Below are 13,513 nucleotides of genomic sequence, written 5' to 3' on the forward strand. Positions count from 1 at the left end.
TCAGTGCTGAGGCATCTTCTGCTGTTTTGGTTGAGCAAAGTAGGAGGGACGACCTCTCCAAGATGGCCGCCGTATTTCCTGCGCCGGAGCAGCCAATGCGGGGTCTACCACCAGAGATTATGTCTATGTGGTTGTCAAACAAAACATTTAGCTTGGAGCTAAATATTTAGCTTGCCACCTACATTTTATTTGCCAAGCTAAATAACCTAAATATATAGTTTATAAACTTAATCTAGTTTATAAACTGTATAGCTAGGCTATTTAGCTTACCAAGTAAACATTTAACCAAAAGCTAAATAACCTTCAATCCAAATTAATATTTAGTTTGAGCTAAATATTTAAATTCAGACTAAATATTTAATCAACAAGCTAGATATGTAAACTAAATAGTTTGAAACTAAATAGCCAAGATAAATAATTGCTGTGATAGCTGCTGTTCTCACATATTTTATAACCGACAACCTCTGACTAAAGCCTGTTAGCGCGTTGCTAACATGTAAACAATGCCGGTTCCGGTTTGCGACGGAAGTCGTGCCCGTAATTCACGCAAAGCCTCATGGGGGATAGGACTAAGGTTGATAGGTTATAAACTAAATAAATATTTAACTTTGAATGTCCAAACTAAATATTTAGCTTCCTAACTTAATATTTTGTTGAGACTGTGACATTTCTAAATTAATAAAATGGTGAAAATATGACTTTAAAAAACGAACCACTATTTTATTATTGTTCATTTTTGACTGTGATACTTTACAAACTGCAAATCATAAAGATCAACCAGGCCTCCTCATATTACTCAGATATCTGTTTAATTTTAACATCTATAGAAATAGAAAGGTCATCCCTCTGTCAGACGGCGCCCCCTGCTGGTCACCCAAACATTTTACTCACAGCTTCCAAACCAGCTCAGAGTTCTGCTGTTAGTTCTGGAGCTCTGGTCCACCAGGAAGGATCTGATCCAGCATGTTGGAGAAAACATGCTGTTCACAGAGCGAATAGCAGGAAGGAAAGTTTGGTGGAAGGACAAAGCAGAAAACTACAGGAATAACCTGAGCATTGATAACGCCAGGACCGGATAACATGCTAAACCTGTTAAATCATCTCACTAGCGCCTCCTGCCACCTAGTGGCAGACAGAGAGACCTGCTTCGGGGCTGACATGGGGAGCTGCCGGTTCTGGTTCTGGTGCTGAAGGTCCAGATGGGGAGCTCACCGGGCTCGGCGGACTTGCAGCCGCTTGCAGTGATTCTCCCGTCTGCAGATCCGAGCCGAACACGGCGCCTCGCCGTCGGCTTCCCAGTGCAGCAGCTGGAACGCCTTCCCCAGAACCGGTTCTGCTCACAGAACGGGTCGTCAGGGAGGGAGGGCGCGAAAGCAGAACTCAAGCCGGGCTGGGTCAGCAGCCGGTCTCACCTAGAGGACAGTCTTCCGGGCAGAGCAGCAGGACGTGCTCCAGGTCCGAATTGATGCTGAAGGCGGTTCTGTAGGAAGATCAGGAAGGTTCTGGTGACCCAGGACTGCTCAGAGTCTGGTTCTGGTTCTGGTTCTGCCTACCTGAGGATCTTCTCCAGGCTGGATTCAGCCACTCTGGGCTGAGACACGAACAGACGCAGGAACAGAGAGTTCAGCGGCTGCAGAGGAGAAACAGGCAGAACATTATGACCACCTGAGCCGGTGCTGACCCCGTTCTCACTCAGTGGTGAGAGGCGCCCTGACTGCACAGTATTACCCACAGTGCATCTGGCGGCGGGCCAGTGTGAGCGCAGGAAGGCCTCCCAGGCGGTGTGGCCGACCGCGGCGGCGGCGGTGGGGGGGGGCAGGTCGCTGAGGGAGGCGTGAGCCACGACGTTGCCCGACTGGCCGCCCACCGTCAGGGCAAGGGTGGCCTTCTCCCTGCAGGGACACAAACCCTGTAATAATCATGTTGGATCTTCATCTGCAGCCGAAAATGATTTGAACACCAACATGTGAAACGCTCATTAACATGCAGCTGATCTGGATATTAATATTGATTAGCTGATTAATAACTGGATAGCTAAACGTATTTCAGAAAAGATTCATATCCAGAATGTGAAGCTGCCAGAGCAGCTCTACAACAGATTTACAAAGTTTTATCTTTCATGCTAAACGCTTTTACTTTTTTTGCAGTTTTGACTTAATTATGTTGTTAATGTTGAAAGAATATGTTGTTCTTTCAGCAAATTACCTTTAGAGTCTGTGAACTCCAGTTAACGATAAGCAATCACTACATTAGTTGACAATTATTTAATTGATTAATTCATCACAACTGATCTGATTTATCGTTTCAGTCCAACATTAAACCTTAAACTTATACTAACTCCGCCCACGACCTTGATGGGTGACGCTGAACAGGAACCATGAAATACGGAAGCCTCCAGGGGACATGGGATTTTCTGTCTTTTCCGTTCCCTCGCAATAACCTACTGATCAGTTCATGCGGCATAATTGATACTGTAAGCCTTTCTGACGGTGGCCGCCGTACTTCCTGCTTTAATACAAGCTTATAAGGTTTTTCCATGAATGTTAATACCTCATTGTGAAATATCTCACGTTTTATATCTTTTTCTTTAGTATAGAAATGTACCACAAACCTGTGATATAAACAGAAACTTTCCCTATAGGAAAGAAATAAAACTAAACTATTGGGACTATTTCTGAGTTATTATCGCAGGTAATGAATCATCTGTTGTTCGTCTGAATGGTTTAAAGAGCTGCTTTAACCTAACAGACACAAACATGCAGTAAATAAATCGATTTTCAATCAGTTTTCTGCACCAAAGAGTTAATAATTTTATGCTACATTTAATTCATAATTTAATTATGTATTCAGTTATTTTGTCCCTTTTAGCCCTCCGTAGTTTTCTGGTGGGTGGAGGATTTTTCTGTGTGAGTGTGCGATCTATTTCAGAGAGGATCTTTGTTGAGCGCTTCTGTAATCTCAACGTAGTGATGCTCTTACTTTAGCGCCATCTTTAGTTGCTGTATCCACCTATTCAAGCAGTAAATGGCTAATTTGTCTGTGAAACCTTTGAATTTAGGAGGAAATGAGTCACTTGCATCATGTAAATAACAATAAAAGAAAATAAAAGTAGTTTCATGTGCTGACCAGCCCCGCTGCCGCTGATATAAATTATTTTCAGGAATAATACTGGAAGGATGGTGATTTGTTCTCACAGCAGATCATTGACATTGATCCTCCCGAAGACAGCCTGATCAGATGACTCCATCAGATTCTGGATCCACCAAGCGTCCGCTGAACGGCTCCTTCTGACGGTCAGATTTTCCTCCGCGCTCCAGCTCTTCTTCATCCTCTCCTGGGATTATTATTGGATGGAAACTCTGTGGTTTCTTCCTACCAAACCTCGGTTGGTCTTTTTTGATTCAAACTTTTTGACTTTAACTCGATAAACGGCTCTTTTCTGTCTCCTTATGAAGTTCAGTTGATTCCGTTGCTATAGCAACACCACGCCGTCTGCAACGAACACTCTCGCGGCACTTTGGAGCCGCGCGGCATTATGGGTGCTGTCATGGCGGCTACCTGCTGGTGTTAGAGAAACGTTTCAGAGTGTCTCCTGGAAGCTGCTGCAGGTGGTTTTGGGTGGTGTTATTTTCTTTAATAGTTTGCCAGCTACGGTACCGGTTGGAGTCACCGGCAACATGGCGTCTACAGCGGCGGGAAAGCAGCGTATCCCGAAGGTGGCGAAGGTAAGATTAGCAAGATTAGCACCTCGCGGCTAATGCTAACAGCCGCTAAAGAAGGGGGCAGATTTAACAATAGGTAGATTTTATAACTATACACTATGATTTATTTTACTCATCTATATACTATTTAAACTTTGTGGGGTTATTTAGGCTCAAATAATGTTGTTTTCTTCTTACTTCTATTGGTTTGTTCCAACAATGCTAACGTTAGCTTCCGTCTGGACTAAAGAGTTTTTCTACTGTTTATTTGTTTTTGACGTGGTTTATATTAGATAAATATCCGAAGTACATCAAACCTACATCAGGTCATTCTACACTTTCATCAAATTCCTTAAAACACAAAAGACCAGTTTTATTTCCCCTGTATTTTGATTTGTTTATTGTTCCGGGATGCTTCTTGTTTCCAACATCTTGAAGTGAGTGAAGAGAGTCCATCCATCTGTGTCTGTTTAGACATTTTATTGAATACCTGGTTGCAAAAATGTTAAATTCTGCAGCATCGCGACCACCTTCGATGCACCAAAACATCAGTAATTTGACCAGAAAAAACTGGAGTTATTCTGCAAAGTGATGAATGTTCTGTGTTTTTAATAACATCATTAGATGCAGTTATGCTTAAACAGCCGGTTCAAACGGTGAGCTGGGTTATTCTTCATGCTTCTTTAAGTCAGTTTGTGTTCACTTTAGTTGAAGGTAACTGAAGTATCTGATTTTATATTAATTACAGATGTTTTAAAGAACTTCTATGAACAGTTCAGTCCAGGACCACGTTGTCTAAAATCTGTGAATTTCAGTATTTTTATTGTGCTTAAATGATTGTTTCAAATCGGACTCTGAGAAGAAGAGAAGTGCTTTTACACCCACATCCACTACTTTGTGTTTTTCTGAAGTAGAGACAGTTTGGGGCTCAGGTGTTTGTGTCGTTTCAGGTGAAGAATAAAGCTCCTGCAGAGGTTCAGATCACCGCCGAGCAGCTGCTCAGAGAGGCCAAAGAGAGGGAGCTCGAGCTTCTGCCTCCTCCACCCAAACAGAAGATCACTGATAAGGAGGAGCTCAATGACTACAAGCTGAAGAAGAGGAAGGTCGGCTCACTCACCAGACACACTTTGATGCTATAAAACGGTTCAGATTTGCTTCTCATGAAGGAAACCATGATAGCTGCAGGTTCTGATTCTGTCAAACTTCCTCTGAAAGGGCTTTGAAGACAACATCAGGAAGAACCGGACTGTCATCAGTAACTGGATTAAATACGCACAATGGGAGGAAAGCCTGAAGGAGATCCAGAGGTATTCACCTGGTGGCTGGCTTCATTACTGACCCCTGACCCCTGCATTCATTTGCTTTACATTAAAGTTTATGAGGAGAAGCTTGACCTCATTTCCTCCGGTCTGAACTGTTGAGTGAGTTTCTAAACGATGCATTCAAGTGCCGTCTGCTTTCAGAGCTCGGTCCATCTACGAGCGAGCGCTGGACGTCGATCACAGAAACATCACTCTGTGGCTGAAGTACGCAGAGATGGAGATGAAGAGCCGCCAGGTGAACCACGCCCGCAACATCTGGGACAGAGCCATCACCATCCTGCCCCGGGTCAACCAGTTCTGGTAGGACCAGGACTCCCAGTACACGGGCGTCCATATTGGACCCGTTCTGCTTTCTAAAGCTGCTCCACTTTTGTTTGTTATTACAATATAATTCTAGATTTAATTTGTATTATTCAGTGTTTTAAATTAGTTCAGATGTCAGCCTGTTTATAAATGAGCTGATTGGTTAAACTGCTGTGCAGGTCAGCCAATCACGTTAGAGTATATGACATGTTTCCATAAATACTGAAATGATTTAATGTGATGAGTTCAGCACATCTATACAGATGTGTCTTTTATTAGTTTTAAACTATTGCATGTGTAAATATTAGGCCTGTTGTAAAGGAATATTATTTTATGAATAATCAGGTAATCGGATAAAAAAAGATCAAATAAAACATTGGTAAATCTATTATAACAGTTTGAGCTTCTCTACCAGTTACTTTTCTGCACTTTAGAAAACTAACCTGTAATAATAACGACTCACTTTCTAAGTTAACCTGAAGAAAAGTTATACAAAAATCTGAATAATATTCACTGTAATAACCAGGAGGCTCACAGAAAGCCTGTCTGTTGTGAGCAGGTCATTATRAAAATGTCTCCAGCTTTTGGTTTGATTCATCTCCAGTTTAACAGATGAACTCTGACCTGGCCAGACATTTACAGCTTTGTGTTCATGTGACTCGTCACACAGAAACATCTCAGGCGGCCGAACTCCCGGCATTTTAAGGAAGTTTATTGGTCCCCCGAAAACGATGAAAACTGGACGTCATGCCGCTAACACTTGGCTTTGGTCAAGCTTTCGTCAGAGCTCAAATAACACGGTTAGCTAAATAAAACACAACGAGGCTTCGAGGCAGGTCAATTTTCCTCCAGGAATTTTACTAACCGAGGAACTGGAGGAATCGTTTCAGCCCTAGTAAATCTTGTTTGGTACAATATTGTTACGTTGATAATGGTTTCAGACGGTTTAACGGTAACTTGGCTCCAGAGTCTGACGCTGAGCCTCTGCTGCTCCTGCAGGTACAAATACACCTACATGGAGGAGATGCTGGGCAACGTGGCCGGCTGCAGGCAGGTGTTTGAGCGCTGGATGGAGTGGGAGCCGGAGGAGCAGGCCTGGCACTCCTACATCAACTTTGAGCTGCGCTATAAGGAAGTGGACAAAGCCCGCAGCATCTATGAGCGCTATATCCTGATGTTTGGTTTGGTGATGTTTTAAAGCATCCCAGGGACATTTAGGGACAATTTTCAGCTTGTACCCCAGATTGGTGTAGGAGCTGCTCAGAGTTTACGGTCAGGGCGATTCCAGGATTTTCCATCCTGATTTGGTTGAATATTAATGTACCGATACTGCATGATCATGTTCACATCAGATTCTGTAGGTAGAGCACATGGAAGTGGTTCAGAAACCCATCCGAGCGCTTTCAGGTCCACAGCCGTGGTTTCCTTGACTCCTGTGAACTCGTGATGGTCCACCCCGAGGTGAAGAACTGGATCAAGTACGCTCGCTTCGAGGAGAAGCACGGCTACGTGGCGCACAGCAGGAAGGTGTACGAGCGAGCCGTGGAGTTCTTCGGGGAGGAATACGTGGACGAGAATCTGTTTGTGGCCTTCGCCAGGTTCGAGGAGACCCAGAAGGAGGCGAGTTCTGACAGCCGTGACCTTTGACCCGGTGACTGCTCCAGGGTTTTCCTGACTCTGTGTTCGGTCCACAGTTTGAGCGGGTCCGAGTCATCTACAAGTACGCCCTGGACAGGATCCCCAAGCATCAGGCGCAGGAGCTCTTCAAGAACTACACCATGTTTGAGAAGAAGTTCGGAGACCGCAGAGGAATCGAGGACGTCATCGTCAGCAAGAGGCGGTTCCAGTACGAAGAGGAGGTCAAGGTGGGCGAGGAGCCGCCGGAGGCCGGGGCCGACCCGCCGATCCACACTGACGCTCTGTTCGGCTAAACGCAGGCAAACCCGCACAACTACGACGCCTGGTTCGACTACCTGCGGCTGGTGGAGAGCGACACGGACGCCGACACGGTGAGAGAGGTCTACGAGAGAGCCATCGCCAACGTGCCGCCCATCCAGGAGAAGAGGCACTGGAGGCGCTACGTCTACCTGTGGATCAACTACGCCCTGTACGAGGAGCTGGAGACCAGGGTGGGTTCTGCAGCCGCTCAGAGCAGCCAGAACCAGCAGAACCGGGCCTAACCTGTTGATGTTTGGCAGGACCCTGAGAGGACGAGGCAGGTCTACCAGGCGTGTCTGGAGCTCATCCCTCATAAGAAGGTAACTGAGCACCTGGAGCCGCCTGTCTGCTGCCTCTCTGCTTCTGACGGTTCTGGTTCTGGTTCTGTTTCAGTTCACGTTCGCCAAGATCTGGCTGCTCTTTGCCCAGTTTGAGATCCGACAGAAGAACCTGCCAGGAGCCAGAAAGATCATGGTGAGAGAGAGCTGAGCTGGTTCCGACCCGCTCTGTGGTTCTGACCCGCTCTGTGGTTCTGACCCGCTCCCTGGTTCTGACCCGCTCTGTGCCCAGGGCTCGGCCATAGGCAGGTGTCCCAAGAACAAGCTGCTGAAGGGCTACATCGAGCTGGAGCTGCAGCTGCGGGAGTTCGACCGCTGCAGGAAGCTGTATGAGAAATACCTGGAGTTCAGCCCGGAGAACTGCACCACCTGGATCAAGTTCTCCGAGCTGGAGACCATCCTGGGCGACGTGGAGCGAGCCCGCGCCATCTTTGAGCTCGCCATCAGCCAGCCCCGACTGGACATGCCCGAGGTTTGGATCCCAGTTCTGGTTCTGATCAGCCCGGTCCGGGTCTCATCTGCTTTATTATTACTGTGAGGAACGTGGCATCAACACCCAGGAGCTCCTGTCTGGTTCTTTACAGAACCCGTTTTAGGAACAGAGAGGGTTTTTCTTCTTCTATGTGGTTCATCGGGTTTGTCTCTGTCCTGCTGTCTCTGTCCTGCTGTCCTCCCAGGTCCTCTGGAAGTCCTACATCGACTTTGAGATCGAGCAGGAGCAGTTTGACAACACCAGGAACCTCTACAAGAGGCTGCTGCAGCGCACGCAGCACGTCAAGGTGAGGGCCGCCGCGCTGCGCCGCGCCGCGCCGATGGAAGCAGGTAGAGCAGACTGACCGCCTCGCACTGCGCAGGTCTGGATCAGTTACGCCAAGTTCGAGCTGTCGGTGGACGGACCCGACCGGCTGCAGCGAAGCCGCCAGACCTACGAAGACGCCAACAAGAGCATGAGGAGCTGCGAGGAGAAGGAGGAGCGACTGATGCTGCTCGAGTCCTGGAGGGACTTTGAGAGGGAGTTTGGCTCCGACGGCACCAGGGAGCGCGTCCGGAAGCTGCTGCCGGAGAAGGTGAAGAAGAGGAGGAAGCTGACGGCCGAAGACGGGGTAAGAACGGCAGAAACCGGGAGAGACGGGAAACGGGCCGCTTGGTTCTGGAGCGTGAGGAGAGTCGGTCTCCAGAGCTGCAGGAACTTCATCCCTCATGGCTGTTCTCAGTTTAAAGAATAATTCATTACAGGAGCAAAGTCATAAAAAGTAAACCAGCGGAATAAAGACTTTCACCAGAAAGTCATAAAATTACAATAAAATCTGTTTTAATGAGAAGAAAACTTTGGTTAACAGATCTGGGAAATATTGAGATAGAAGAAGAACCTGCCGTCAGATTATCATTCTCATTATTTTAACTAGTTTTTTTATTTTCTGACTTTGTAATTAAAACTATTTGTCATTCTGTAATGTTAAAACCGGACCCGTTTCCTCTCATGTGAAGATCTCAGATCAGCTGAAGATCCTCGAGCGACGCAGAGGAATCCTGTTTGTACTGGGAAGCAGCAGCAGCTTCTTCTTCTGTGGTTATTAATGCTGATCTTTCTGCAGTCGGACGCCGGCTGGGAGGAATACTACGACTACATCTTCCCTGAGGACGCCGCCAACCAGCCCAACCTCAAGCTGCTGGCCATGGCCAAGATGTGGAAGAGGCACCAGGCCAAGGAGGAGGAAGAGGAGGAAGAGGAGGAGGAGGAGGAGGAGGAGCAGCAGCATTCTGCAAACCCTCCAGAGGAGGAAGAGCGCTCTGAGGAACCGGCAGCGGCTCCTGACGAACCGCCGGAGGGCGAGGCCCAGATGGAGAAAACGTACGACGACCGAGACGACAGCAGCAGCAGCGAGAGTGAGGAAGAGGATGGAGGGAAGAAGCGGAGCAGTGAGGAAGACAAAGACTAGACGTTTCTGTATCAGACACGACTCGGACTCGGTTTCTGAAACAAATGTTCATTAGAATTTACAGCAAATTAAACGTTGAAGCATTTTGTACATCCAGCGGCTCTCTGAGGTCAGCGGGGGTCAGCGGGGGGTCAGGGAGCCGCGGCGCCGGGTTATTCGATGTCCTCCGGCCGGACGGGGTGCGGCAGCGGGATGATGGACTTCTTCTCCGTGTCTCTGGACAGAGCCTTCCTCATGTCTGCAGGGACCACAATAAAACCGTTTTCTACCTAAACGCATTTCTGACACGTTTGGACTTTCAGTAGAAGAAGAAGAATCAGCCAGGAAGCTTTTTAACCCAACAGGAAGTCAGGACAGGTTTATCACACAAAACTGGCTACATTTGGGTTTTTTAATCAATGTTGCTAGGCAACCGGGCTTTCTCTGGTCCTGACCACGCCCCTTTCCCGTTGGCCCCGCCCCTCTGGCTTGGCCCCGCCCATGTTGGAGTGTTTCTGAATTTGTCAGGTGGGGCTTAAAGAGCGCCCTCATGTGGTCACAGATGGAAGTTTACCTTACCAGGCGATTATTCTGATTTAAATGCTGAGTCAGAAAAACCTGTTGAGTTAAAACTGAGGTTCAGACTGATTCCAGTTCTGACCATCAGGACGAAGTTGAGCTGTGGCCTAGTCAAAGTAAGGCGTACCGTATGCGTCCTCGTCCGGCTCCCCGTTGCTGGCGGAGTAATACTCGATGACGGTGCGGTAGACGCTGTAGCCCAAACGCTTGTACATGTTGACGGCCACCTGGTTGGAGACTCTCACAAAGAGATCCACGAAGAACCCGCCCTTCCTGCAGGTCAAAGGTCACACCTTCAGGGGTCACACACACCCTGCAGAGCCTCCCTCCGGGGGTCAGAGGTCACTCACCTCTCTGAGATCTCCTCCAGCATCTCCATGAGCTTGGCGGCCAGGCCGAGGCGCCTGAACTCCGGGGCCACCGACAGAGCCGTGACGTGGCCGTGCCACTCCTCCCGCGCCACAGATCCCTCCGCCTTCCCCATGACTGGCCAGAGAGAGAGACGTGATGCTGCAGCAGCAACGCCGCAGCAGCGTGCTGCAGCAGCTGCACTTACTGTAGCCCATCAGCTCTCCGCCCGGCGCTTCAGCCACGATGAAATACTCGGGCCAGTGGGCCAGGTACTGCAGGTAGAACGGGATCCCATACTGCAGGCCGGCTGAGGAAACGGACACACAGGGCTGCACAGCCGGGGGGTGGAGGGGAATAATTCAAGGTTCTCATGGTAAAACGCTGAAAAGTGTGGAGTGCTTTTGTATTCAGCCCCTCTGGGTTTGGCCTCCAGCAGCTCTGAACATCTGAAGGTTTCCACTCAGGTTTCCTGAAGCTCCAGCTTCCAGTCGACTGACCTGCTTTCCTGTCCCACAGCATGATGCTGCCACCACCATGCGTCACTATTATAGCGATGAGCAGAGCTTGTCTTATTTTACCACTACAGGAAACGTTTCAACACTTCAGTTTTTAGAAGTAGTAAAATGATGAAGACTTTTTCCTTCCACTAAACTATACACGCCATGTTGGTCACGTAACACGCTTCTCAGTTAAATGGGGAAAAATGTGAATACTTTAGCAGACACTGCAGAAGTTAAAGGACAATATACAGAAAACAATTATTAATGTTTAATATATTAATAATTGTGCCTGTAAATCTTAAATTCTAAAATATCAGTTATATAAACATTAACATGAAAATGCATGAAACATAAAGAAACGTGATTGGAGAAGGATACAGTTTCTGTGAGAGGATCCAGGTTTCTGTTGAAAGATTGAAACATTTAATGGTTAAATTTACTTTTATTGATCACTTTGCTGCTTCTGGAAAATAATTATTGATCACAAATACGGGAGGAACCTGCCAGTAAGTCAACATGAACGAACTCTGAACATATTTGTGCTCAAATAAGATTTTACGTTAAATTAACGAGTTGAAACATCAGGCTGGAATCGAACATTAACCCAGATGGTTCCGATGGGCGTCACGGATAATTCGGCATCAGTTTGAAGGAAGCAAATGTTTGAATTGATCAGATAATCTGAGGTAATCCCAGGTATCTGACCGGGTCCGGGTAGAACCCGACGGCTGGGTTCGGAACAGACGGACGGGTTCTGCCGGAACCGGGCTGCTTCTGACTCACATGTTGTTGAATTTAAACAGATCGTCGCAGGTAAACGGCCGTAACGAAGTCATCTTCCTCCTGCTGCCGCTGCTGTCCGCTGAGGAAGAGGAGGAGCTCGAACACCAGCCACTTCCACCGGTAGCTCCCCCTGCTGGAACCAGCGAGCACTGCAGCCTCTCCAGGGCCATGTCTGCCCCCTGCTGGAACCAGCGAGCACTGCAGCCTCTCCAGGGCCATGTCTGCCCCCTGCTGGGCCAGAGCGGAACGACTCCACGCTAGTAGAGAAATCACAGGTCGGCCTGGGAGTTCTGGTGATCATCACTGCTGAAAATAAAGTTACTGCGAACGATGACATGTGGCTAAAGGTGACCAAACCATCAGACCCACAGGAGCAGTTTGAAATAAGAGGCTCTGGTTTCCAGGCTAATTCTGTGCTGACACGATAATCAACCCGGAGTCAGTTTAATGCAGTAGAAGAAGAAGGAAGCAGTAACTAGGATGAATAGAAGAATAAATAAATACAAAAAGTACTAACAAAAATAGTAACTTGCAGAAAAACAACCAATAAATAAAGTTTTATTTCTATTGTACATTTAAAGTTCAAAGTTCAGCTCAAAACAATAAAACGGGTAAGTGTGAAAACAATCCAGGCTAAAACGTTGTGGGTCTCCAGAACCAGAACCTGCTGGGTTCTGGACGGGTTAGAGGTCCAGCAGATCGGAGCTCTGGTTCCGCCGGAAGCAGCCTGTAAAGGGTTAAAACTCCTCGGACCTGAACTGTTCATCTGCGCGCTCAGCAGGTGTAGGGGGCGTGGCCACCGCTCAGGTGTGAAGGCTGCTCGTGAGCTCAGCGGCTTCAGACGAACTTCCGCCATGATGAAGGCTCTGCTGTGGCTGTGCGGAGTCTTCCTCATCCCCGCTGCGGCTGCGAGCAGCAGCGCCAGGTAACCACCTCACCTGGAGGGACCGGAAACCACCTGTAGGACTATTGGAATCAATTCATTTGATCAGTTATCTGTTTTTAAGATAATTACTAGGTTGTCTTTGAAATATTGTTTTAAATGTAACATTTTAATAACTAATTTTTATTTAATCACCAAATCATTTGAGTCTTTTTGCTAATTTATATAAAGTAAATAATTGATCTTTACTTTTTAACATTAAGTAATTAATATTTTAGATTTTCTTCATTTTTTATTAGTTTTTTCATTATGTAGACTGAATGTTATGTTCTCAGACCTTCCATCCATTTCTAACACCTGGAGCCTCAGTGGGTCAGGAGGAGCTGCTGCCTCTGCAGCTCAGGTTCCGGGCGAGAGGCGGGGTCACAGGTCACCTGGACGGGTCACCTGGACGGGTCACCTGTCTGTCCAGGGCATGTTCTCGGACCAAACTGGGGAAATGAAATGATGAGAATCAAGTCATAAAATTACGAGATAAATTTTATTTTACCAGAACAAATTCATAACATCGCGAGAATAAAATGTTTTTATTGATTCTCCCGTTTTAAGATTCATGTGTAAATAAATTACGTCACATTTCAGATTTTAGAGATTGTTCCGGTCGGTTTGGACCAGAAACCTTTAAACGGGCCGGTGGTTCTGAAAGAACAGCAATAAAAACCTGGAGGTCCGACCCGGTTTCTGATGTCCGTCCTCTGGTTCTCCAGGCCGGACGCTTGGAACGTCACCCGACCCGCCAACCGACCCAATTACCGACCTGACCCCGGGTCCGTCACCCGACCCGACCCAGATCCCACCAACCGACCCGACCCAGATCCCACCAACCGACCCGACCC

At 47.4% G+C, this 13,513-nt stretch overlaps 4 protein-coding genes across 5 annotated transcripts in view; 2 read left to right on the top strand and 2 right to left on the bottom strand.

Annotated features, from left to right (window-relative positions):
• Window positions 1–3,466, bottom strand: part of cfap61 (cilia and flagella associated protein 61) — a 23,231-nt gene extending 19,765 nt beyond the window's left edge. Inside the window, exons 1-5 of the mRNA XM_017302093.1 lie at window positions 3,195–3,466; window positions 1,733–1,892; window positions 1,554–1,630; window positions 1,413–1,480; window positions 1,213–1,333 (exon numbers count right to left, since the gene is read on the bottom strand). Of these exons, the coding sequence (XP_017157582.1) occupies window positions 1,213–1,333; window positions 1,413–1,480; window positions 1,554–1,630; window positions 1,733–1,892; window positions 3,195–3,328 (560 nt within the window). The 5' untranslated portion in view covers window positions 3,329–3,466. The remainder of the gene's footprint in view (window positions 1–1,212; window positions 1,334–1,412; window positions 1,481–1,553; window positions 1,631–1,732; window positions 1,893–3,194) is intronic.
• A 71-nt stretch (window positions 3,467–3,537) lies between these two features.
• On the top strand, window positions 3,538–9,632 carry crnkl1 (crooked neck pre-mRNA splicing factor 1). Of its 2 annotated transcripts, XM_008396950.2 has the most exons (14): window positions 3,539–3,725; window positions 4,652–4,804; window positions 4,917–5,008; window positions 5,165–5,323; window positions 6,326–6,492; window positions 6,768–6,946; window positions 7,021–7,191; window positions 7,264–7,455; window positions 7,525–7,584; window positions 7,658–7,738; window positions 7,835–8,074; window positions 8,280–8,381; window positions 8,457–8,705; window positions 9,198–9,632. In XM_008396950.2, the coding sequence occupies exons 1-14, from the start codon at window positions 3,678–3,680 to the stop codon at window positions 9,540–9,542; spliced, it is 2,238 nt and encodes a 745-aa protein (XP_008395172.1). In that variant the 5' UTR covers window positions 3,539–3,677; the 3' UTR covers window positions 9,543–9,632. The 2 variants fall into 2 exon arrangements, with proteins under 2 accessions (XP_017157783.1, XP_008395172.1); XM_017302294.1 differs by lacking the exon at window positions 7,658–7,738 and having other exon boundaries at window positions 3,538–3,725.
• Window positions 9,575–11,862, bottom strand: naa20 (N-alpha-acetyltransferase 20, NatB catalytic subunit). Its single transcript, XM_008396951.2, has 6 exons — window positions 11,735–11,862; window positions 11,330–11,354; window positions 10,657–10,747; window positions 10,451–10,586; window positions 10,228–10,373; window positions 9,575–9,780 (listed from the first exon to the last, which is right to left on the bottom strand). Exons 1-6 carry the CDS (start codon window positions 11,785–11,787, stop codon window positions 9,695–9,697), a joined length of 537 nt encoding a protein of 178 aa, XP_008395173.2. The 5' UTR covers window positions 11,788–11,862; the 3' UTR covers window positions 9,575–9,694.
• Window positions 11,863–12,277: 415 nt separating this feature from the next.
• Window positions 12,278–13,513, top strand: part of cd109 (CD109 molecule) — a 13,995-nt gene continuing 12,759 nt past the window's right edge. The window contains exon 1 of the mRNA XM_017302094.1: window positions 12,278–13,434. Within this exon, the coding sequence (XP_017157583.1) occupies window positions 13,362–13,434 (73 nt within the window). The 5' untranslated portion in view covers window positions 12,278–13,361. The remainder of the gene's footprint in view (window positions 13,435–13,513) is intronic.

This window comes from Poecilia reticulata, linkage group LG21, assembly GCF_000633615.1.
Source record: "Poecilia reticulata strain Guanapo linkage group LG21, Guppy_female_1.0+MT, whole genome shotgun sequence".
Lineage (NCBI taxonomy): Eukaryota > Metazoa > Chordata > Actinopteri > Cyprinodontiformes > Poeciliidae > Poecilia > Poecilia reticulata.

Excerpts from the sequence above, each read along its gene's own strand:
- crnkl1 (XM_008396950.2), top strand. The coding sequence starts at position 3,678 with ATGGCGTCTACAGCGGCGGGAAAGCAGCGTATCCCGAAGGTGGCGAAG. Across the intron at positions 6,947-7,020 it reads TCGAGGAGACCCAGAAGGAG|TTTGAGCGGGTCCGAGTCAT; the intron begins GCGAGTTCTGAC and ends TTCGGTCCACAG. Across the intron at positions 7,192-7,263 it reads AGTACGAAGAGGAGGTCAAG|GCAAACCCGCACAACTACGA; the intron begins GTGGGCGAGGAG and ends GGCTAAACGCAG.
- naa20 (XM_008396951.2), bottom strand. The coding sequence starts at position 11,787 with ATGACTTCGTTACGGCCGTTTACCTGCGACGATCTGTTTAAATTCAAC. Across the intron at positions 10,587-10,656 it reads CGGAGAGCTGATGGGCTACA|TCATGGGGAAGGCGGAGGGA; the intron begins GTAAGTGCAGCT and ends CTCTCTGGCCAG. Across the intron at positions 10,374-10,450 it reads CTGGAGGAGATCTCAGAGAG|GAAGGGCGGGTTCTTCGTGG; the intron begins GTGAGTGACCTC and ends TTTGACCTGCAG.